This window comes from Scaptodrosophila lebanonensis, unplaced genomic scaffold (assembly GCF_003285725.1).
Source record: "Scaptodrosophila lebanonensis strain 11010-0011.00,11010-0021.00 unplaced genomic scaffold, SlebRS2 tig00001410-arrow-pilon, whole genome shotgun sequence".
NCBI classification, from domain to species: Eukaryota; Metazoa; Arthropoda; class Insecta; order Diptera; family Drosophilidae; genus Scaptodrosophila; species Scaptodrosophila lebanonensis.
The window spans coordinates 2,672,046-2,697,703 of record NW_022060738.1 but is presented as its reverse complement, the minus strand read 5'-3'; the positions used below and the strand labels follow the sequence as shown (position 1 = coordinate 2,697,703).

General features: G+C 39.7%; 4 protein-coding genes across 4 annotated transcripts in view; 2 read left to right on the top strand and 2 right to left on the bottom strand.

Moving 5' to 3' along the window:
• Window positions 1-7,380: 7,380 nt before the first annotated feature.
• On the top strand, window positions 7,381-9,630 carry LOC115630659 (glyoxylate reductase/hydroxypyruvate reductase). The gene is made up of 4 exons (XM_030527300.1): window positions 7,381-7,793; window positions 8,394-8,725; window positions 9,267-9,392; window positions 9,449-9,630. The coding sequence occupies exons 1-4, from the start codon at window positions 7,381-7,383 to the stop codon at window positions 9,565-9,567; spliced, it is 990 nt and encodes a 329-aa protein (XP_030383160.1). The 3' UTR covers window positions 9,568-9,630.
• On the bottom strand, window positions 9,624-13,952 carry LOC115630751 (intraflagellar transport protein 80 homolog). Its single transcript, XM_030527406.1, has 6 exons — window positions 13,783-13,952; window positions 13,260-13,716; window positions 11,932-12,159; window positions 10,906-11,285; window positions 10,286-10,843; window positions 9,624-10,221 (listed from the first exon to the last, which is right to left on the bottom strand). The coding sequence occupies exons 1-6, from the start codon at window positions 13,950-13,952 to the stop codon at window positions 9,624-9,626; spliced, it is 2,391 nt and encodes a 796-aa protein (XP_030383266.1).
• A 363-nt stretch (window positions 13,953-14,315) lies between these two features.
• On the bottom strand, window positions 14,316-15,294 carry LOC115630750 (serine protease 1-like). The gene is made up of 2 exons (XM_030527405.1): window positions 15,282-15,294; window positions 14,316-15,214 (listed from the first exon to the last, which is right to left on the bottom strand). The coding sequence occupies exons 1-2, from the start codon at window positions 15,292-15,294 to the stop codon at window positions 14,316-14,318; spliced, it is 912 nt and encodes a 303-aa protein (XP_030383265.1).
• A 4,503-nt stretch (window positions 15,295-19,797) lies between these two features.
• The window catches only part of LOC115630804, a 27,299-nt gene continuing 21,438 nt past the window's right edge, over window positions 19,798-25,658 (top strand). The window contains exon 1 of the mRNA XM_030527467.1: window positions 19,798-20,141. Within this exon, the coding sequence (XP_030383327.1) occupies window positions 20,069-20,141 (73 nt within the window). The 5' untranslated portion in view covers window positions 19,798-20,068. The remainder of the gene's footprint in view (window positions 20,142-25,658) is intronic.

Here is a 25,658-nt window from a genome sequence, read left to right as displayed (position 1 = left end):
AGGAACGAAAAAGCCTAAAAATAAAACGTATGCAGAGTAATATATACAAGTATACCTACAAACAGATACATTCGTAATATTTGTTAAGACAGTTTTCAAACTCACCCAAAAAATTTATATATATGTACAAACCGTTTTCACCATACAGAGGCTGTCCGATGCCCAGTTTTTTTTTAAAGGATTTTGTGTGATTTAAACTGCCACTAGTAGTGTCGAAAAAAAAGGGTGGCAGGGCTGGCATAATGCCACGGGCCCCCGACCCAAGAGGCCACGAGCTCAAAAATATTTTTTTACATTGGTATATTTTATCAAGTTTTATACAAATAATGAAAAGCTTCGCTATGATTAGATAATTGTTTACGATGCAGCCCAATCCAACCATTAGTAGGGAGTTTTTACAGCTTCCTAAATTCTGCAAAAATAAGTAGTAGACCAATAAAAATTGGCCCAAATGATTTTACGTGAATACCTATTTGTTCTTATATAAAGCAATATCGCGGTAGATCAGATTTAAATGTCCCAGTTCAGTTATGACATGTTGTTGTTGCTGATTTGGTGGAAGTCTGTACTGCACAGTATATTCATATACTCGGCTCAAAAATGTTGATTTGTATGTATTGTAGTAAGGACTTTGTTGCGTGCACTTCACTTCGGCTCTCAATCGAAACTGACTTCGAGCATCATTTTGTTGGCTTACTTATTCTATGCTCTTTCGCAAACATATCGAGAGCGTGTTTACAGTTAATCTATATCTCTATATATACAAAACAGTTTGTCCTGACTGACTGATTGGTGATCAACGTACAGCCCAACCGGTAAAATTTGGACTCAAGAATCCTTTCATAGTGTAGGTGCCCACTAAGAAGGGATTTTGGAAAATTCGCGCTCCAAAGGGGGAAAACAGGCTTCAACCTTTGTATGAAAAATCTGAAATTTTCATCTGATTAACTTCAAACTTAGTTTGTATACTCTCAGAAAAATTACAAAACCCTATACTTGGTTTTTTGAAATTTTGTGAGGACTGAAATGGCCAAAAAATTAAAATTTTATTAAATAATGCCCGATGCATTTAAAAAATAATTTATGCATATGATCGATGAAAAAACTTCAACAAATCCAACGCAGATCCATTAATCATTAAGGCAAAATAGTGCGTCATAATAATGAACGTGTGGTCGACTTTATATGGAAAAATTTTTTCTATGTGGGGCAACGGCCCCCCCTTCTTCTTCCTTTTGCTTCTGCTAGAGGCGCATATACCTCAGTGGCGGAAGTGCATTTCACTGTCGGGCTTGCTCGACTGAAGCGTTCTCTCTTGTTTTAAGTTGAAGGAATACTTTTTCTGCTAGATTTGTCATAAGGGAATTTATAATTTCTCACATAAGTAGTTGCTTTTTAACATTTTACTATCCAAATGTTTTACATTTTAAGAACTTCTCTCGAAGTAAATCGTAAAATATACAAATTATTTTTATGTAGAAATATTTATGGCCTTAGTTTGATATTTTAAAAACTAAAATGCCTCAGTTAGTTCATCACATTCCACATTTTTGACATTCCTTGCCAGAAAATACATAGCAACTGGCAACAACCGACTACTGACCCAAATAAAAACACAGAAATGTGCTCCATGGCCATAACTGCAGGCAATTCCAATGCCGAGACAAGTCGAGACACAAAGGCAGTCGCATTATAAAATCGAGCAGAAAATAATCACAATAAAAGCCACATTTATCAAATTGCACGTGCACATCGGGCATTCAATCAGCACGTACCCCCACACACCCACACACCCACAACAACACAACTGTGTGTAGGTATGTTGCATCTTGCAGTTTTGTACTACTTGTAGTATGTGTGGGTGTGTGTGTGCATGTCATTCCCGGCTAGCTGTGCTCTAACCTCTACTTATTTTTTTGTTGGCCTCCACTTCTCAAATAGCATAAAGCAAATAACTAGGAAAAATTCCAGAGCACAGGAGGGACGAGCGAGGACGTAACGAGACATCCATTACCCCAGTGACCATTATGTGCTACTTAGCAACCAATTCCTTAAGCTCACCTTAGCCATATGCTCACACACACACACACACATACATCGTTTACTATACTTGTATGTAGATGTGTGCGGCCCATTGCCATTTTGGATATTGTGCTGAGCACGTTAAAGGAAAGGAGCGATTCAGTGAAAATGGTCAGAAAATGTTGCTGGTTTTGCGTTGCGTTTGTTGAATTGAAATTGCTTAATTTAGCAGATAATTTGGCAACAAATTGTTTTAGGGCTTGCTGACTAATACACACGCATACCGATACACACTCACACACACACATACGACATAATTAGCTGGTTTTTGTTTGCGATTGCTTTTGTGGTCGCTTAGGTTCATGTATTTGGCTATGTGCTCCTATTTATGGATATTTGTGTATTGTTTCGGCCAACTTCACGACCTATACGATTTGGTCGCCAACATTACGGATTGTATTGTTGTTAATCGATGTGCGTGTGTGTGTGTGCATTTGTATTGTATAGTCGGACCTATTGATGCAATGGCAGGCTCAACGCTAAACTCTGAACTTCTTACTCGACTGACTGTCAATAAAAAGGACTGTAGGATGATCAGAAAAGTACCGAACAAAATATCAGATTTTAATGCACCAACTACACTCTCATACGGGTTGAACGCTACAGTATCCGCTTCTCTTATCTCTCTGAACATTTAGATCATGGCTAGGCACTTGATTGCGATTTCCTAATTGTGTCGATCGTTGCTATGGTAATGGACCTTTGGCATAAGACGCATTAAAAACAAGTAAATAAGTTAAGGCCGGGTGTCCCGACTTTGAAGTACGTTGGACATGTGTGTAGAATAATTATACAAATTTGACAAAATGAAAAAAATTGAAAAAGTCACGAAATTGTAATATTACAATCATTTTTTTGGTCGAATATACCGCCTTGGGTATTTACAAAAGAATTCTGTCCATGTGGCTCTATGTGTGGCTGTGTGTCGCTGGGAGTTCCTGTGCAAAGCAGCAACAATAATAGCGGCGGGCAGAGCTTGGGCAGATATTACATATATGGTTATAACTTCCTTTCAAATTGACCTATTTTAATAAAACTTGGCCTACGAAAACACAATCCCTGACTGGAAGTATTTGCCAAATTTTAGACAAAATAATTGCGGGAGTTGAGGAAAATCACTAATTGCGGGAAAGAGGGGAGAGAGAGAGAAATTCTGAGAAATACACGCAACTATTCTATGTGCCTTGTATAGTGTAGTGGTCGTACAGATGTACATATATATGTACATATGATATATGTATACACCTAATTCTATTTTTACACGGTTTTGATTTAAACCGGTTTGAAAATTAAATATTGTATTTATGGTTGCACGACTTTATTCCATTTAGCACGATTCAAAATAACATATGATTAATGTCTTATTTTACACTGTTTTTTTACACGACTTTTTCTGGAACCAATCTGCCATGTAAAAACAGAATTAGGTGTACTTTATATAGCTCCCGAAGCGTGGACAGTATTAAAAAATTTCTATAGAGGCGGGAGGGGGGCGAAAATCAAAAATAAAATAAACTTGTCTTGCCTGGACATTAGTTATGTAGACTACATAACAAGTTCGGTAACCTGGACCCAACCGCTTCCGAAAAACGGGCGTTCAATCAGACAGACGACAGACAGACATGTCTAGAACGCTATCTTTCCTCATGCTAATTAAGATTATATATGTATATACTTAATATACGTATATAACAATGATAATAAATGATACACAAAGCGAAGCGCCAAATGGGAGATAATACAAGTATCATAGATAGATGTAGATAACAGTCGATAAATAATTGTCGTAGAGAACCTGAACACATTTACAGAAGCGCAAAATCAATCAAGGAGAATTAATTCCCTTTAATCATTCAATTATGTGCCCCATAGTTGGCGGATAAGTGCGCAGAATTGCGCTAATTGATTGCCAAGTGTTCATTTATGTAATTTGTCAGCAGATTGCCAGTATTCAAGGACATGGCTTTTATCAAAGGGGGGCAAAAAAATTAAATGTTTAATTATAATTAAATAATGCACGATGCGTTTAAATAATAATTTATCAAATCCAACTCACTTCCACTTTAAGGCGAATTAGTGAGCCATAATAATAAATATGTCGTCGACTTGATATGGCAATATTTTTGATGGGATGAGTAGGGGGGCAGCGGTAGGCGCCCCTCCCCCCCCCCTGCGTACGACCTTGCTAGTATTGAGCAATAAATGTCATGGCATATAGTATGCCCAGACTAGCTGCTGATCTGTAACAATATAATATATGTTCATAGTAAACGTTTACGCATTTAGGTGCATTTCAATGGAAGCTCCTAGCTCTTCAACCAATAGCTTCGGCTGCGCATATAAATCAAACAGTAGGCATCATACTTCAAGAAAATTATTCTAACACATTAGCACATACATATGTACATAGCACTCGCACCAGTGCTGGAAAATGATGCCATTTAATTTAATGAGACATCATTATGCCAACTTTAATCACATTAAGCGGCAGGCCGGTGCTGAGAGGCGGCAACAGCCCAAACTATTCTTCACATAATTTAGCAACAAAAAGTGATGCACCTATGTGTGTGTGTGTGTATGGATATATATATATACATATGTATATATGCGATGGAAAAAGTAATTATTGAGCCGAGCTTCTCCACGTCGTCCTGGTAATGATGTTTTGCAACTTCTGCTGGAAGGATGGATACCGTAACATAGCACCCATAACACCTTTAGCATCCAATTAGCGCCAAAGCGGGCTCAGAAGCTATGTATTTTGTTATTTTTTTTTTATTTATTTTTTTTTATTATTTTTTGTTGCATCCAACGTGCTGCCGAGCTTGTCTAACAAGCACTCGAATCGCTCTTTTTTTCACGCGCTCTGCACACGGTTTTCATATGTTTCATATCTGCGACTACGAGTATGTATGTATGTGTGGATGTATGCATATAAGAAGTTGGTGTTTTTAACACTAACATCAACACACAGTCCCACACACACACACACACACACACAGAAACATCCGAGCTTTTGTGTGGAACGGCGCAACACAAACACGACAGCAACAAAAATGGAAAATGAAATGAAAAATGGAAACACTTTAACTTTTGAACGCCGCTCTTTTTCAAACGGTTTTTTTTTAGTTTGCATAATAAAAGCAGTGGGCAATGGCAACAGCTTCAGCAGCAACAAAACTGCGTGTTGTTGCTGTTACTGTCGCAGGCCATAAAGTGGACGAGCGCTAGAAAACTGAGTCAACGAGCATAGGTGCCGCATTCACGCGATAGTCCATGGAGTCTGTTATATAGTTACACACGGCTATGCATAACATACTTGTATATAAAGCTAAAGGGGTTCCAATTAAGTTTTTAAGCTCCTAACGCATATCTATGTATGTACAAAGGCGTTTCACTTAAACAATTTGCATGCCCTGTATCCAAAGGATATACTAGTTTAGTGCGAATGTACATACTTGGTAACATACAGAGAGGAGTGACAATCCCCACATATGTATATACTATATGTACATATAGTATATTCTCGATCAGTATGACAAGACATGTCGGTATCAAAATGTCCGTCTTTCCGCCTGCATGGACTCATAGATCTCAGAAAGTACGGGTTTACGAGCTATAATAACAAGACTTGGAGAATAGAAACACAATAGACATATAGATTGGGCAAAACAGCATAGGAGAAGGGCCTCTAGGACTCTAACATTTCTTTCCTGTTTTTTTCTTTCTTTTCTGTTCACTTTTTGGATGTGCACTGAAGCGACACAATATGTGGTATTCTACACTAGGTTGTATATCCAGATAAATGTGAGAAGATCAAAGGGAAGGAAGGCGTCAGCAACGAAATCTGGCCATATTTTCCTACAGTTAATATACGACCTTGACATAGCATCCATCAATGTCGGCAACCAAAGCTCTCATAATTGCCGCACTCCGAATGCTTATCTCAGTAGCGGCATTAAATCTTTATCTGCTACATCAATTACATTTATTAAACATTTGTGCACTTTTTACAAATACCATTTAACATCTTGGCTAGGCAATAACCCGTACACGCTCTGAGATGGCCACCATGGTGGCCCACAATATGCGGCGCGGCATGGTGGACGAACCCACATGTGTATGTACATATATGTATATGAATGTATGTACTATGTATGTATGTATGTATGTATATATGTATGTATGTATGTAGGCACCCATCTTCTAGCAACAACAACAATAGCAGGTCATGCACACAGAATGTGAACGGAATATAGCAACAAAAAGCAACGAAAAGTAACAACTATCCGGGCACTTAACAGCTGGGCAAAAATGATTAAATTAATTAAACAATCCCATATCTCATTGAAAAACAAGAAAGGAATGCTAAAGTCGAGCAGGCTCAACTCTTAAATACCCTGTACCACCCCACAAAAAATAATTAAATGAATTAACTAAATTAATTTAATTAATTAACTAAATTAATTTAATTAATTAACTAAATTAATTTAATTAATTAACTAAATTAAATATAAAATATTCCATGCATGCATACATACATTTACATTTACATCAGAATCGTGCCTTATGCGTGTTTGTGTACTTGTACATATGTATGTATATGTGCATTGGGCCTGGTTATATGGCTATAACTTTCTTTCCGATCATTCTATTATAATTAAACTTGGTATACGGATAAATAATTACTAACCTAATGTGACTTCCAAATTTTAGTTCAAAATTCTAAGAATTACGGGAGTTATAAAAAATCGGTAATAGGGGGGGAGTGGGGGGGGGGGTGGGTGGATCAGAAAAAATGAACAAACTCGTCCTTTCTCGGTCTCAGGAGAATCTGTATACCAAGTTTGGTTATTCTAGCTTTTATACTTTCGGAGATCCTTGCGTTCATACAGACAGACAGACAGACGGACAGACAGACGGACAGACGGTCAGACGGACAGACGGACATGGCTATATCGACTCGGCTTGTCATGCTGATCAAGAATATATATACTTTGTGGGGTCTACCAAGCCTCCTTCTGTGTGTTCCATGTGCACTCGCACAAAACTAATATACCCTTGTACCCTTTGGGTACAGGGTATAACAATGTTTGAAAACTTTATTCGTTACGAAAATGCCAAATTAAAGCATAAGAGCGCGACAGAACTTTTTCAAGAGCATGTTAAAGAGAGAGTGAGAGGAGAGAGTGAGTGCGGGGCGAGTGGATGTCAGATAAGAGAGAGCAAATGTCGTTGCCAATAGGGAAAAAGCTCAAATTGGTTTTTGGATGCTCTAGTTTGGCTCGCCCGTTCGTCATGTCCAGTTGTTCCGCTGCCCGTCAAGCGTTTAAAGTTTTAATCACGCATCCGAATGTGCCCACGCCGGCTCTGGATTTGCTGCGCTCACGGGGCGGCGAGTTGATTGTTTGTCAGAGCGTGCCGCCGTTGCGCTCCGAGATTATCAGCAAGGTGGGGGGTGTGGATGCCATACTATGGGCGCACTATCAACCGCTAAATGCTGCAATTTTGAATGCAGCTGGCGCCAAATTGCGTGCTGTTAGCACCATGTCCTCGGGCATAGATTATGTGGATGTGCCGGAGTTCAAGCGGCGCAGTATACCACTGGGACATACGCCTGGCGTGGTGCGTAACTCTGTAGCTGATCTGGCAATTGGATTGATGATAGCAGCCGGTCGCAATTTTCATGCCGGACGCTGTGAGATCGACAGGTGAGCGAGTGCAGAACAGCTGAGCGAAAGCTTCGAGCTAGGGATGTGACAAAACATCGATACAGAGGCCGTCGTTGTTTTCCACACGATGCATAGTGATTTCTGGAAGTTGGTTTGTTCGCGATTAGTTGTCGATATATGGAGTTTTCTTATAACAACGGTCATTTTTTGGTTAGTTTGTTCGATTATGAAGCCTGCACTAATGGAATATATTTTTGGGTGACCATCGTCAGCTATGAGCTCGCACATAAGTTCTCAATTTCTGTAAACAGTTCGCTTCCTAAATAGCCGTAGGTAGCATTATTATTATTGCTTCGGTATCTTTAGCAATTCAATTCAGCATTCAAAATATGTGTGTTGCAATGGTTTCTCTATACTTGTATAATCTGTTAAAGCGGAAAATAAATTTGCAAAGTCAACTAATGTAATGTATTTGTTCTGAAATGTACTTAATTTCTCAAGACATTACGCAACAGATTTGGCACATCCATATCGATGTTTAGGTCGAACTTACATCCCTACTTCGAGCAAGAGCTTTAGCCGTTACTTGTTGCTATCAGCTTGAGCTTAATTGATTTGAGTGTTCCCATGCACTGAAAGCTCGCAGTGGCGCACTGAACAAATCGACTGGATGATGGGTCAGGAAATTCGCGACTCCGTGGTGGGTTTCTTCGGCTTTGGTGGCATTGGTCAGGCGATTGCCAAGCGCCTGCAGAGCTGGGATGTGGCCAAAATACTCTACACAACGCGCACTCGGAAGCTCAACGATGGTGACTATAAAGCGGAGCATGTACCATTCGAACAACTCCTGAGGGAGAGCGACTTCCTAGTGGTGGCCAGTCCACTCACTGAGGAAACACGCGAGAAATTCGACGCGCTGGCATTTGCACAAATGAAAAGGAGTGCGGTGTTCGTCAATGTGGCCAGAGGAGGTGAGTTGGAAATGCAATGAAAATGAAATTCTGGGCTGCTGTTAAATGTAGTTTTTATATTGTGTGGAGAAAAGACTGTCATCTTTTCATGTTAACTGATTTGTACATGATTTATAATGATACCCATAATTCACAACTATCTTTTTAAATAGTCTCTCTATTCGAATTTGAAATAGTGAAGATCAATTTTTACAAATGATGTGCATATATGGTTAACTTTTAGATTTTAATCTTAGGATTGTTATTCAAACATTTGAGAAGCACAATAATAACCGTTTTCAAAATAAATATGGTGTTTTTAAAATGATAATTTTGTAAAATCATATGAAAGTTGAAAGTTCAAATCCTTAAAGCCTTTTATAATTAGTATTTATTTCGCTTCTTAAGAATCAGAATCATATTTTTAAAGCAATTCGTAGCAGGTTTCGTAGCTATTTTGTTAAATCATAGAACATACAAGTATTTTTAATATCGGTCAATAATGTGAGTGTTTTGATAATTTTAAAAGTATTTCCCCGTTTTAATAAATATCTTCTTGTAGGTCTCGTAAAGCAGAGCGATTTGCACGATGCTCTTAAGTCAGGACGCATATTTTCTGCCGGCTTGGATGTCACCACGCCCGAGCCGCTTCCCGCTGACGATCCCATCTTAAAGCTACCAAATTGTGGTAAGAAAAGTACTCAGGATAAAGGGCACCACCCTGGCAATGATATTCTCTTACAGTTGTATTGCCACATATGGGCACCCAAACCTGGAAGACCACCATAGAAATGGGCCTGTTGGCTGCCAACAACATACTGAATGCCTTGGAAGGCAAACCCATGATAAAGCCGGCTTACTGATAATTGAATACATTTTTCATTTTATTGTTGTTGTTTTATTGCACAAATTTTCCAACTTAGTCACTTGAGCTGTCATCCTTCTCCTTGGGAGCAAAAGTAAGGTACAACTCATCCCATTCTTTGCGCTGCAGAGCCTTCAAATATTTGCTGCGCTCCTTCAGCACCGTTTCCAGCAATTCCTGCTCCTCTGCCTGATGCTTCTGCGCGATCTCCAAAGCTCGGCGCCAGTTGTGCATGCGCAGAGATAATGCCACAGCTTGGCTAAATTTGCGATTATGTAGGAGTATGGTCTCCGCCTCCACCAATCTACCCAGCATCAGCGAATTCTCAGCCATCTGCTCGGCACTGGCCGGCGTCAAAGTCTTCATATACTGCAAGTAGCTGACCTTGTCTATTTGCAGGGCGGCCGAGTACGCCTCTTCGCTCAACTGCAGCTGATTCTTGCGGGTGGTTACGGCCGCCAGAGTGGCCCAGAGGCAAGCCGCCTGCGCCATCCGACAGATTTTCAGCGCCTGTTGCCACTGCCCGTCCATCAGTGTGCGGTGCAGCACCTCACAGTAGATATTCACATTGACGGGCAGCAAGGCGCCGGCGCAGCGGAAGCTGACAATGGCGTCTTCGAAGCTTTCGATGGCTATGTGTTTGCCAAACTCGCTGGGGGAGAGGATAATTGTTTGTGAAAAGTTAATATCTACATCTACAATAACTAAAGACTTACGCCGTATCGATTGTGACTGTGGTTAGGGCTATGATGGTGGGGTCGGCGGCACCCTCCCCTGGGCAGTACCAAATGCTGTAGCAGGAATCGTGCACACCCACCAATATGTTCGTCTCACTGGCCCACTTCACCGCGATTACCTGCGTGCCAATCTTGTATATCTCGCCGGGGGAACTCGTCGCTCCATTGCCCGCCCGCTCGGTAGTGCCATTCAAGTTTCGCGCCTCTGTGATGTACAGCTCCCGATTGGTGTCGATGAAGACCACGAACTGATCGTCGACAGTGCCAGCCCTGCAGGTGGCTATCTCCGATAATTGTTGCTTGGCGCGCAGCGAGTGTGGCTCGTATTGTCGCGAGGCCCCTGGTATTAGATCGAACAAATGCAAAATAGTCGTGTCCGAGTTATCGCGTATGGCTAGAACGTCCAGACCCAGCGATAGACAACGCCAATTGAGGAGTGGTATTTGTGCCTGGGAGCCGGGATAGCGGGGGTTCAAATGCAGGCGACCCGTGTAGGTGTAGACCCAAATGGAGGTGTTGTCCAAAACCAGAAAATATCTGCGGAGTGTAACAAAAAGAATGAGCCGAAGTCTAACTTTTATCCCCACATTTGAGCTCACTTCTTGCAGACTTGAATGACTCGCACATCACTCCTCCCATCAATAATGATGGGCGTATTAATGTACTTCTCGTTGTAGATGTGCAGTTGGTGGGTGGTGGCCACCACCAGATGCCCATAGCCCAGTCCAAAGTTGATCACACGCTGTGGAAAGTCCAGGACGTCGTGTGTGCCGTTCGTCAAGTCCTGCAGGGCAATGGACTTCCGACTTGTCGTGGTCGCTTTCAGATTTCGAGAGATTAGCTGCTGTTCGACCACATAGCCAACAATAAGCTGACCAGTGGACGTGCCGCAGGCCACTTGAGTGCCGTCCGCAGACCAGGACAGTGTATAAAAGGAGCCAACGCTCGGTGCCGCAAAGCGAGTGCTGCTATAGGACCACTAGGGGGAAAAAGGCACATCTTTATTGAAGCAGATCTAATGGGAGCTGAGACTCTGTCTTATTCTCTCTGCTTATTCCACTTTCACTTTCTTTCTACCTATATACAAAATAATAATAACTCTAGTGGATGCCAACCTACAGTCCGAATCGCACACATTTATGTTCGGGATTCAAGCCACCAAAATACTTTCATAATCCCTTTATTATTCGTATTTTTTAAGATCATGGGTTAACATCTGGTGATCTTTTACCAACTTCAGTTACCTTTTAAAACACTACCGTTGATAAACTTCTGATTGATCTTATCCTGGTTTTTGAAAAATTAAAAATAAATCCCCTCTCAGCCAACTGCTGATCAAGAAATAATTTGTATTCAACGTGTTCTTAGCTCATTAGTTATGCCCTCAGGTACCTATTTTCTTTCTCAGTTCTTTTTTCGAAAGTCAACGAAATCCTGCTGCCACCAAAAGTATTATAGTTTTACTTTCCACTTCTTGGAATATAGATTTGGAAGTTGTTTAAAAACATTCGGAGCAGAGGAGACGTATTTCCCTCGCATCGGAACCACCATGACATGTGATCATTTCTGCTTTCTTTTGACATACCCGCATAGAACAGAATCGTATAACATCTAGAGCAACTTACTCCAGAACTAGAGCACAGCCTGAGCATGTTGAAAGTGCCGACGAGGAGGAAATCCTTATCCGGATTAAAAGCGACACTATTGATGGCATATTCCTCGGCCGCACTGCTATACAAATTGGCGCCTTGGGTATCCCAGATCTTGAAGCGGAAGTCCTCACCGCCCGAGGCTATGATGTTCGACTGCATCGACCAGCTGAGAGAAAGTACCAGACCATCATGGGCACGCCACTGCGATAAATAAAAAACAAGAAAGGAATGCTACAGTCGAGCAGGCTCAACTCTTAAATACCCTGTACCACCCCACAATAAAGTAATTAAATTAATTAATTAATTAAATTAACTTAATTAACTAAATTAATTTAATTAATTAACTAAATTAAATATAAAATATTCCATGCATGCATACATACATTTACATTTACATCAGAATCGTGCCTTATGCGTGTTTGTGTACTTGTACATATGTATGTATGTGTGCATTGGGCCTGGTTATATGGCTATAACTTTCTTTCCGATCATTCTATCATAATGAAACTTGGTATATGGTTATATAATAACTAACCTAATGTGACTACCAAATTAGTTCAAAATTCCAAGAATTACGGGAGTTATAGATAATCGTTAATAGGGGGGGAGTGGGGGGGGGTGGATCAGAAAAAATGAACAAACTCGTCCTTTCTCGGTCTCAGGAGAATCTGTATACCAAGTTTGGTTATTCTAGCTCTTATACTTTCGGAGATCCTTGCGTTCATACAGACAGACAGACGGACAGACGGACAGACAGACGGACATGGCTATATCGACTCGTCTTGTCATGCTGATCAAGAATATATATACTTTGTGGGGTCTGCCAAGCCTCCTTCTGTGTGTTCCATGTGCACTCGCACAAAACTAATATACCCTTGTACCCTTTGGGTACAGGGTATAAAAATTCTAATTAATTGGTATAGCGTAAATGATGGTCCGACCTGACTCTTGTATTCTAAGTTCGTTAACTTTAAAAAATACTGGATTGTACCTATAATTTCCAAAGCACTCGTATAGGATAAAAAGTACCAATTAAGAAGACTACAAGTATTATTAGAAACAAAAGAGTTATTCTTTATAAAAGTGAGCCTATCTCCTACCGCTCCTAAAGCAGGTAAATTATGGTTTTGTTTAAACATTTTAGTTAAGTTAGTTAAGCAACACAAAAATATAAAGTTTTTGTTGAAAGCTTTGGTTCACATAACGAAGTTTGGTGTCCCTAGCTGTTATAGTTTAAAAGTTATCGAGGGTCATACAGACGAACATGTCGCTAGACATTTCAACCCTCGGCCAACACTCACCCTCAGGAGCTTGCTGTTGGCAGCCAGCGGCTTTACGTTTATGTAGCTGCCCTGGCTGAACAGAATAGACGTGGAGTTTGGCGCCCAGCGCGCACAGCGAATGGGCTCGTCGCTCTGTATGACAGTGGAGCGTAGCATGCCCGATCGGGACCATATCTTGACCACACCATCCTCGCCGGCGGTGAGGAGACCAGCACCGTCGGGACTCCAACGACCCGAGCTGATGGCCGCCGTGTGGGCCGCAATGCTGCGCTCCACCCGCGCACTCTTGTTGAGGATGACGAAGCGGCCATCGTTGCTGCAGATGAGCAGAGAGTCGCTGCCCTTACCGCCGCCGCTGCTGCGACCGCCCAGGAGCAGCCAATCCAGATCTGTGGGTATAAAGTCATCGGGCAGCTTGGCCACCTCCACAGAGTCTCGGCTCACGTCGCTCCATTTATAAATCTGATGATCGTCGCTTTAAGTTGGCCAACTGATTAGTATTCCACTTCGCGTGAATGCTTTCGCTATTTTTATTAAATACCTAACAAAGTAAATGTCCTCATTGCTGCTCCAATCGACACAGCTGAGTGGATAATTTGTCGGCTGTTGGCTTTGTGGGTCCTCCGCGCCGGTTTTTTGAAGTGCTGAGTTGCCTCGCAGTTCCTGTGCGTTTAGGGAATTCTTTTTACAGATTCGCGTTTTTAACTTCATTTTTCACAAATTTGGCTCGAATGGCTCAATACTTGTAGTTGCTTGTTAGCAATAAATTCTTCTGTTTTGGAACAGTTTCTATGGCAATTGCCTTCAAAACATGCCAATGGTTGCTAAGCAGCGCCAACCTGTTGCTTCATCTGTGGAAAAGCTTTGTTTGGTTTGTGCATTGACTAAGTGGTTTGGTAATTGGGAATGCTTTCCACAATTTCTGAAAAGCTTCAATGAAAATGCTTTTCAACAACAAATCCCAGGTAATACGTGTATTCTTTCGAATATCGTAAAAATTCCGCCGGAAAGCAATATCGGAGCGAAACAAGCTCTAATGGGCGTTATTTGAAAAATTACTCCTCCTATTTTAACTTAATACTTTATTAGTGTGTAGAGTAAAAAAAGAATTGAGTGGCGGATTCTAAAGCCCAGAATGCTGCAAGCAGCGTTTCCAGTTTCCATTTGCTTCGCAATCCAATCCATGTAGCTGGTCACACGCGTCAAGGCCAAGGGTAAGTGCGCCTTGCAACCTTCTGTGGAGCCATAGGATACAATGCCCACAAGGATTTCACCGTTGTATAGTATCAGGGGTCCGCCGGAGTCGCCGCTGCAGGGACTTCCCTTAGAGCTACTGGCTGACATAATGCAAATGTGATCATCCGTAAACAAGAGCGAACCGTAATATCTGTCGCAGGGGGCACTATCGACAATCGTCACATTTATGCAGGTCAATATATCCACAATGTCTTTGCTCTGGAAGGTCTTGCCCCAGCCAGATACCACTCCCAACTTGTTGGTTAAAACATTACTCTCCGCACCGGGAAGACGGGCGCTTTCGACGCCGTTCTCATATCGAATGTAGGGTGTGCGAATTAAGGAGATATCGCACGATAGAATATAGCTGTCGAAGTTCTCATGCTGCTTCCAATCCTTCCACATTACCCTGTGCGTGAATGCAGCCTTTTTCCGATTGTGAGCTCCATAATAAATGGTCACGAATTCGCCCTCATTTGTGCAATGAGCGGCAGTCAGGATCCAGTGCCTGTCTATGATGGCGCCTCCACACCAGTAGTGGCTTCCGTCTCTGTTTTTAAAACTCAACCCCACAAGGTAGCGAAATTTTCCCCTCGGTGCCACGAAGCCATCGGAGATGCGCTGCTGGGCCAGGAAACCCAGATCCTTTACCGCCACAGGTTTCCTTAAGGCATTGACGCTTACAATTGTTACCAAAACTAAAGCGGTCAGCTCCTGCATATCGCCATACGATGATTCTAAATGCAGATTCCAAACCTTAGTTCAATCAATGAGTGCGATTCAATTTCAAACTATTTGACATACTTTCCAGAGGCATGTGAGATAAAAATATCTAAAATGTTACACCAACTAATTTTATTTAGCATTTTGAGCAAATCCAAATAATTCACACATTTCTAATGCATTGAAAATAGTACTTGAGTTGAAAACTTAATTTAAAAGATACTTTTCGATTAAATTATTATTTACAACACAATTTTCGAAATCTTCAGAAGTCTTTTTCAATTTTCTGTATATTTTTATACATCTACCCGTAGGGTAAAAAGGGTATACATATAAGGTTTGTGCAAAGTATGTAACAGGCAGAAGGAAGCATCTCCGACCCCATAAAGCATATATAGTCTGAATCATCATGGCGAGAGAAATCGATCGAATTCTAAGAGAAGTTATTAGCGAAACCATTTCACTCCGGTACTACGCCCTCAAGCTAGAGCATCTTCTTCTTCCATTTGCTTCTGCTAAAGGCGCATATACCTCATTGTCGGAGGTTTACCTGGGTACAGGGTATTTCACTGTATTCAAAACAACTGTTTGGTTTCGCATCTTACGTCAATTGCCAAGCCACATTTCCGTTCTACCTGGGCGTCTAAGAGCTTTGATCTCAGGTAATAAAAAAAATACACTCGTTAGAGCAACTGAATAAACTGGAATTGTAATACCCTCGTATGTTTAAGTACAGACTTACAAGCCTCTCTGAATTACACATTGTTGTTATACTAAGCAAGCGTAACAATTTTCGTTTCCGATTGTTTATAATTATTGTCATTTTCTGAGATGCTTGGCGTGACGACAATCTCTAGCCGAGATATAATTAAAATAATCGAGAAGCTAAACAAAATCTACATATGTGATGCAAAATATTTGCGTAATAAGTAATTTGTGTCTAGAATAGCGCCTATTCTTCTTACAATAGGAAACTGACACATAAAGCACACCCACACTAATTACCTCCCAACTCTTTTTTAATTGCTTCGAGTAAATGAGTTGCTACAACATTAAATGCTCTGCTTAAAGCTCCGAGTGACTCGCATTAGTTAGACTCGAAGGCGCAGCATAAAAGGTGCCACAAAATCGAAGACAATCGAAGCGGGACGCCAATTATTTTCTAATTTGTTTACAACAACTAAAATAGTCTGCTTAATCACCATTCTGATGTGTAGGGTCGGCAGAAATTGGAGCAGACAACACAAGTTATAGCTGACGTCATAGCCATGCGCCACTACTATATACTGCATATTAGGTCGACCAACCTGTCAACTAATTCTGTGACATGCGTATCGTCTCCTGGAAATCTTGGCCACACGCTTTCTTGGGGCGGTCAGACACCCATTGTCCACCTCAGAGGCGTAGATTATTGGTTTTTGCTGTCCTCTCCCTCCAGTTGACATGTTTCCTGAGCATTGAACTCGGTTCGATTTGCTTGATTAGCCACAAGTGGAGTGGCAAGTAAATTCTAGTTGTCTGGTAAATTGAGGTATTTGGGCCCATTCCTTACAAAAATAATACCGTGCAGTGGCATTTATTTTTATAAACACACAACATTCATCGCATGTTGGCAGTCCTTACAAATGTTTCTAATTTTGTTTAACTTGAAGAGACGGGCAAGTGCGCATTTAATTTGGTTTTTTAACGAACGAGTTAAAACTCATTACAACAGGCTGAGAAAGTTGCAAAAAGTGAGCAATAATACGACTATTTGTAATCAACTCTATATCGATTACTCACTTCTTTATCAATCTATATAGCAACTTTTTGAAGTCATTTCAGTTAATTATAATTCCTTTTATTTATGAATCCTTTACTTTATAATCGATACATTATTGTAATACCCATGGCTGCTTACAAAAAACTAAATACTCTTGAGTGGTGACTCATAAGGAATTTGTAAAATGAATGTATGGAACAAATACTTTTATTTATTCAAAACACTTTTTAAACAATTCCTATCAGTCACAGATTTTCCCTAGTATAGTCTCTGAACATGAAAGAAAATGGTTCATGTTTAATAGCTTGCTTGCATCTTAAGAGAAAATTATTTGGATAGGAAGTAGAGAATATATTCCAAAAATAAACAAAATTCTAAGGAACTTTAGTAGAAATTTCTATATAATGGTTGCTCTTCAAATAAGGTTGTTTCTAGTACAAATTTCAACAAATTTATGTGATAAGCCGATGTCTTAGAAAAGCTGTATTGATTTTTCTACATATTTTGCTTATATATACAGAATATACGTACTTTGTACATATTTATAATAAAGGCTGCCAAACTGAAGTTAAACATAATGCCAAGTATTCCTTCAATTACCCCCAATAGAAAAAAAGGTAAAATAAAGGAATCCAATCTCCATTTTACAAGCTTAACTCTGCGGTCGAGCACCAAACTATTAAAAGTTGTATCAAATATATTTGGCATAGCGTCACTTTCGTATCATCATTAGATCCAATTGAAAGCTATATATCACCCCAACAAAATGACAAATTGTTATCCTTCCTTCTTGTGTTATTTATCATTTAAATTTGATTTGTTTTGTGTACGCATATTCCCTAAAGATAGCCCACAAATTAGCCTTGAGACATATAGAGAAGGCATGGATATTAATGAGCTACTTAGTGTGTCCTTAACAACCACGTATTTCATTTCCTATTTACTTAATCGCTGGCCATTAATGGGGACCTCGAGTAAACCCTAAAATGCATCATTAATGTCAGCCAACAGTAATGTAATGGCAAACAGCATACAAAGTCAATGTACTGCGAACCAATCATAGATTCATAAGAAATCTATTCATAAGCAACTTTGTGGCAACTTAAAGAACCTGAAACTGGACTGACAAAGACTCGGGCGAATGGGGCGTTCGACTGTCTTAAAGCGGAGCAATGAAAATAAAAGTGTGTACGAGCTTGTACTTGATTGCGAAGAGTAAACAAACTCATTAAAATCAGCAACACAACAAAAGCAGCAAACACAAGAACAGCAAATCAAAGCACTCGCCAAATACATATGAATACATAGCTGGCAATGGTTGTAAAAAGAAATCATACACTCACACCCATAAACAGACATACTTACGAGTATGTATAGATATTTATGTGATTATTCAGATACATACAAGTATGTAAATATGTAAGCTGGGCACACCTCCATGCCATGGAAAACTGTAGCACACACACAGCTCAGCTGCGAGTAGGAAGAGGGGGCTGGGAAGTGAGTCGCACTTGCATCGAAGCGCCCATGTGGCAGAGTGTCAACGTTGCATTTCCTTATCAAAAAGTCTCACTTGATTAGACGACGACATTCAATTGTCAAAGTCCAGCGCTAGGCGATGACTGAGGAACGACAACGGGACGAGCTGTGGACGGTGCGGACGACTACAACCAGCAACCGAGTTTCAAACGACGTTGCAAACTCATTGGGGCAAGAAAACACAAATGACATTAGACGCGGCACTGTGGCACAAAAATTGCAGGACAAGTAAATGTTGCAAGTTGATTCTATAAACACACATGCAGGAAAGGTACAAGAGATTCTTTTAATATAAACGACTTTATTAGAGAAAATGTTTGTTTGAAAGATTTCTCCACACGTTTACGCCGCCACCACCGTGTTTAACGGTTGGAGTAAGGTTTGGTAAATCGAGGTTCATTGCTTCCTTTCCAAACACAAGTCAACGTCCCTTAATGCCAAATATACAGAAATTGCTTTCGTCATAAAGCAGAAGGCTCTTCTACTAACCAGTTGGGAAAGTTTATTTGCTCCACTGCTGGTTTAGTAGTTCTTTTCGATTTAATGTTCGATATCATCATTTCATGAATTTCCATTCCGATTGTGCTTATTTGTAGCCTGACCGTCTTCGAAATGTCCCCTCGTATTGCGATTTCCTTCTGCTCGGAGATTGGACTCAATAGATGAAGTAGAGTTAAGAGCAGCAAAGCACTTCGTGAGGAGAGGAGCTACTTCTCAAATTTCCCAGATCATTTCACTATCATCTTGCTAAACAAAGGCTATGGTATGCTGCTATGATTTTATTTCGCTCCTAAAACTACTAACACTCCTACATGCTTTAAAAATCGACTTCAGTCGCTTGAGAGTTCGCTTAATTTCAGCCCACTGTGCGTGGTCGGCACTTTGTCGAAACTGCAAGTGTTGTGGCCACCATTACAGCTGGCAACGACTTAGACTTAAACCCAACCCAGATAACTCCACTCGACTCGTAGAGTGCTGGACGGAGCCGCAGAGCGACGCGCACAGTTCTAGTTCTCTCGCCGCTCATTTGTGCTTTCGCTGCTGCCATTGAACGCAAAGCTTTCAATTGTTGCTTTCAATTTGCTGGCTCGTTGAATGATCCCTCTCGCTCTCTCTCTCTCCCTCACACACTCTCATGCACCATGTACGATACGCGCAGTAAGTCTGCGGACGTTTTCGTTTTATTATTGGTTCGGTTCGTTGCCTTCCGCCGTCTGTCGCATTTTGGCTGTGGCTTGGGCCTCTGCAACATTTTCGATTTCAGTTTTGGTTTAGTTCGCATTTAGTTTGTCAGCGCGTCGCATGTGCGTGTCAGCGGCTGTATTCGCAGTGCTGTGTTGTTGTCATTGCCGTCGCTCTCCAATTTGTGTGTCAACGGGAAATTTGTTCAAAATAGCTCCCCCCATACATAACGGCATATATTTTTGGCGCGCAATACAAAAATAGCAAAAAGTGCATTTTGGGTGATTTCTCTGGCCATTATAGTCAGTGCGCGTGGAAAGATTTAAGATCATTTTTATATATACTATACAAGTATTGGGCTGAAAACACGCCTTCGCCTTACAACATGACGCCCTTCAGCTCCACAGGCTGCAACCTGCTCCTCACGCTGCTGGCGTTCGCGCTGTGCTTCAATGCAGGTGGGTAAATGTGTTTAAATGTGCGTCCTGCTGCATGAAGTGGCAACTAATTAAGAGAGGGGATGTACGTGCATTTACGGGTGGAAACAGAAACCACAAAAGGGTCACTGACCCAACTGCTTTAAAACTCTTAGACGATTAGTTGAACTTAGCTTGTAATTTGTTTAAAATGTTCTTAGGAATGTTATGTGTGTGTGGTGGGGAATTCATTAATTAAAGCACGCAACTGTTCATTGCCCATAATATGGCAATTAAATCGTTGGAAGGTAATAAATCAAACACCTACTTGACCTCAGCTGATAAAGGCAGACGCAGGCTTTCTCGAACTGACAGTATATTTATTTAATTATTGCATTTAATATGCACTATCATTGTTATTGCGATTGCCATAGACAGCCTTCATTATGACTCGTAGCTTCAACAGCTCGTATACTTAATATTGCATTAAGAGCAACAGATTACTTCATGATTTATTTATATTTATGCACATTTCGTTTATTGACACTACAAAATGTATATTAACATGCAGTCCGACCTTAAAAATCGGCAAAATAAAAACACATAAAGAGATCATTAAATCGTTTGCTCTGAAACAAACAAGTTCTTCACATATATGTACATATTTTGTATTATATATATTTCTGTAGATATCTCAAATGCCATGCGAAATGAGGCGATTCATAGTCTTAAAGGAATCGAATAGAATATAAGACACGCTCTGAATCTAATTAGTTCTTAAGACATACATTGCGTGTATGCTTTGAAAGAGAAACAAGTTCCTTACATATAGATCATATATTTTATATCGTAGATATTTGAAATTCCATGCCATTGAAGCGATTCATAATCTAAAAGTAGAACGAATAGAATATAATATTGAACACTATAAGACATGCTGTGATTCAAACAAGTTCTTCAGAAATAAAATATACCTGAATAGATCATTACCGCATGCTCTCAAACAATCAAGTTCTTCACATACATACAAGTATATATATAGTATACATTTTATATAGTTGTCGATATTTGAAATTCTCATATTTGAAATAAGAGCCATCGTTTTATGTTGAGAACTTTAACAAAGTCTTATGAAACATGAAAATATTGAAGTGTATATAAGAAAATAATCGAAAAGTATATAGAAAACATATTAACTTGAAACCTAATGTGATTTATAGACGAAATATTGCCCCAGTTACAAAAAAATTGTCTTTCGAAACTCTTTGCAAACTGCAAATTCGCTTTTAAATTGTGCTAAGGTCTAGATAAGAAATCTGAGATTTATTTCAATGTTGGAGTAAGTGCGGTAACTCATTGTATAAATGACAAATAAATACATAAATCATTAACACTTTTGCAAGACTACAAGAATACCCAAATATCTTTTAATATATTTCATTGGCATTGAAAGACACCATATGGGAACAGCTTTTAATGCTTTGAGTTGAAGGTGGAAGAGCTCTCCTAATACCAAAAATGGCAGTCAAAATAAACATTTTCCTTTCTCTTCTTGGAATGCTTTAAATTCTTCGATGTCGAATCCAAATGACAGAATAAGTGTGTGGCGCTAAAGAGTTGAATTGTTTAAAGTACTGTCATTTATTTTTAAGACTCTTAAGCGATTATTTGTTCATTAAATTGCATTTGTTGATGATAAAAAGTCGCGCTCCGCATGCTTTTAAACTTTCATAATTTATTGCCCGTTTGTTGTAATTCACTGATTCATTCTACCCTCCATCTAGAAGTTACTCTAATTATGTATACTAGTTAGATAAATTGTAAACTGTTCTCGCGATTGTTGTTCTTTAAATTAAATTTAAATTAAACAGCTGGTCGTTCAGTTAAGTTGCACCACAAACTGCTCTGATTAATTGAATTAAGTTGCTAAACAATGAGAAGCCATCAAATGAAGATGAACAATGCATTTACTTCCACAACGAATTGAGTTCACGTGGGCGGTTTCAAGTTTCACTTCCTACCAGATATGTGCATTTCTTGGTCCCCTACAACTCCCACACTCCTCCGTAGATGGGCATCAGTCATAGCCCCTGACATGCCATTTACATTAACTAAAAGTTTATTTGTGTTTAGTTTTATGTAGAGGCGCGTCCAGTCCAAACAATTGTCAGGCAATGTTCACCGCCTTCCTGCCCCCGAAAGACGACACGACACACACCCTGCCCGATGGCAGAACTCTACTATTCTGGGGCAGTTACTGGCACTTCAACTTTCGGCATGACACACATTTCCCAGAGCCGCCTGTCCCTTAGTCTTTGTTGTTTACATTGCAGGGCGCCTGTTTTCGCATTTCGACACGAACGGAAAATGATAGTTTATTGCCTGAAATGAAAGCAAAATGCAAATTTATTTATTTTAACACTTACCTCACTGCAAGCGCGCCTTTTGCGTCCATAGAATTTTCAAATTCCACATACTTAGTTTCTATATTCCGCCACCGACTTGCCATGCATGACGAACTTGCGATGAAAACGAGCAAAAATCCGAGATGATTTTTTAATTAATGCATAGTTTGATGCGCCGCGGCACAAGTCAGCCATAATGAAAGCAATTCAGATGCAATTTGCAGTCTTAAATGTTGATAAACTGACTGAGTGACTGATTGAATATGCACGACTGACTCACTGTTTGATTGACTGCCTCACTGTCTGACTGACTGACTTATAAACTGAATATGCATGACGGACTGACTTTCTCACTGCTTGATTGACTGAGAAATAGAATATGCACCACTGACTGACTTAGTCACTATTTGATTGACTGTACGATTGACTGACTGACTCCCTGTATGCCTGTTTACCTGACTGACTGTCTGACCAACTGAATATGACTGACTGACTTACTCCTGTTTGATTGACTGTCCAACTGACTGACTGTCTGATTAACTGTCTGATTGACTGTCTGATTGACTGTCTGCATGTCTGTTTACCTGACTGACTGTCTGACCAACTGAACCTGACTGACTGACCTCAATGATTGACTGTTCGACTGAATATCTGGCCGACTGACTGTTGTATGTACAAGCTGATCGTCTGCCTAACTGACTCCCTGACCAGCAGACTGTTTGAGTGCCAGTGTTGACTAAGCGATTGCCTGCCTTCGGCCCTGCAAACGTTTTTACATGTATGCCATGTCATGCGCGATATAGTCAAGTGATTCAATGCAATTTATTTTAGATATTATCTCGCAATGTCGGTCATTAATAGGTACATACATATCTACATATGTACATACTTAGTTAATAAAACACACCCATGTAGTCGCATGCACATCCATGCCAATAGTGACAACCTTTTTGCTTTTGTACGTGTCAGTCGTTACAGAGCTTGTGATTCAAATTGCTTGCAAATGCAATGCAAATGATGAGCCCAAGGTGATGTTTTGTAATACCTAGTGATATATGTATGTAGTTGTATGTATGTGAGGGTGCAGTAGTTTTATTTTTTTTAATAAAAATTGCAAAGATGTTACAATTCAACTTAACTCAAAATATATACTTGTAGTATACAAATTGTAATATAATGATGAACAGAATAAATATTTCTTCGAATTCTTGATATCTGGATGCCCGACAAGACTAAATTGTTGATACAGGTATACAATGTATTGTTTTAATAAAATGCCTATTAAAATTATATTGTTGGCCCGTAATAGTTATGATAAATAAACTAAGTTTGAAGGAGTGTTTCACAGATTCCCTTTTAATACTTCAATATTATAGGAAGATATTTGATTACAATTTGATTACAGTTTGAGTAAACTAAATAACTAGTTCAAGTATATTTCTGGGTGTGTGTAATAAAATGTTTCTCTAAAGATCGCTTCTATAATACTTGTAACTATTGAGCAATACTACTTCCTGATTGCTTCACTTATAATTCCTACAATTGCTCATCAAATATAGAATGTACGGAATGTTATTTTCAAGAGCCCCTATAAATGCTGAAAAATCAATTTGTATGTGTCGTGATTGGAAGCAATTGTAACAATTCCATACATATTTATTATAGTAAAAGTATTTTCAACATTGCCACATGCCGAATAAACGTCTCAATCAATAAATGCCACTGATTGGCGGATGCAACGTGCCCATTTCCGAAAGTCGCGGCATAATTAAAATGCAATATTTGCATGTCAAATATATATACTTACGTATATGGTACATCTGCGCACATTCCCACATAATGCACGTCTAATTATCGAAGCATTTAGGCCAATATATATGAACTCGTTCAAACGACTATGAACTGCAATTGCTTTCGAAAAACGTTCGACATGTCGTCGCACCCTCGTTTTCATTTTCCACTTTTCATTTGTTGTGGCAGTTGAATGAACTCTGATTGCGCTGTGCCGCGAATTGTTGCATGTAAGTCGGTGCAGTCGTGCAGTAAGGGCTACAAACTTGGTGCATAAGTTGGCAAGTTTTATGTCACAGATATCGACGACGTCTTTGCCAAGAGAAGGAGGAGGAGTGGAAGCGGAGAAAGCGCTCAATAATCACTTTTTGGTGCTGCGGCCACCCAACCAAAGTCATTAAATGTGTGGCTTTATGTGTGAAGTTGCCACCGAAAAGTTGCAAGTAAGTCACATGCTTTGCAAACCTCAGTTCTGAGGGCGCCTGCCTGCCTGCTTTGCAACTTAATAGAAAAATTGCATGTGAACTTCGCCATATGTGTACATCTGTGTGTGTGTGTGTGTGTGCGGCTTATGGGAAAATCGCACACTCGTAATGCCCAAGTTTTAGGCCCGTCTTTGTTGCCGACTTTTGCATATCTACGTAATTATTGCTGTTTGTGTGCAGATCTGTGGCAAGAGTGCATTCAACTTTTGTAATAGCGGCAGAGGCGCAGCAAACAGACCTCCAAAAGGGGAATAGAGTGCCACAATGATAGAAAAAGTACTACAATTTAAAAAATGTGTGAATAAATTAAATACAATTTAAACAATCAAGAGTATTTATATTAAACAACAACAAAAAAATAATTGAAAAAATAAATGAAAATTTTTCAAATTAAAGAGGATTTAAATTTAATTTAAACGAAGTGTTTACCAACGAGTACGTCTATCAAGTTATCAAATAAATATAATATCATAATATCATAATATCAAATATCATAATAAATATAAACGAGTTTTCTTTTCACATATACATACTTGTATTACAAGTATGTTTATAGTATGTATAACAGTACATTAATAAAAAGTTATTCTTATAACTGACAATTTGAATTTTTGGTCATTTTTTCAAAAGTGTCCTTTAAAAGAGTTCTTTTTCCAATATCTGCATGGCTTTAAAGAATCGCAGCTCCATTTTAGATAACACCAATATTCCCAACTTCTGAACACCTTTGCTATACCTCCTGTGCTATATCGAAAACAAACTAGTATTATCATATTACGAGTATATACGATTCCAACTTATTGAATTTAAGTCGTAACTTGTAAATCTTGCCTTAGCCGCACCGAAGTGCAATCCAAGCGGATAACTATTTAAAAATT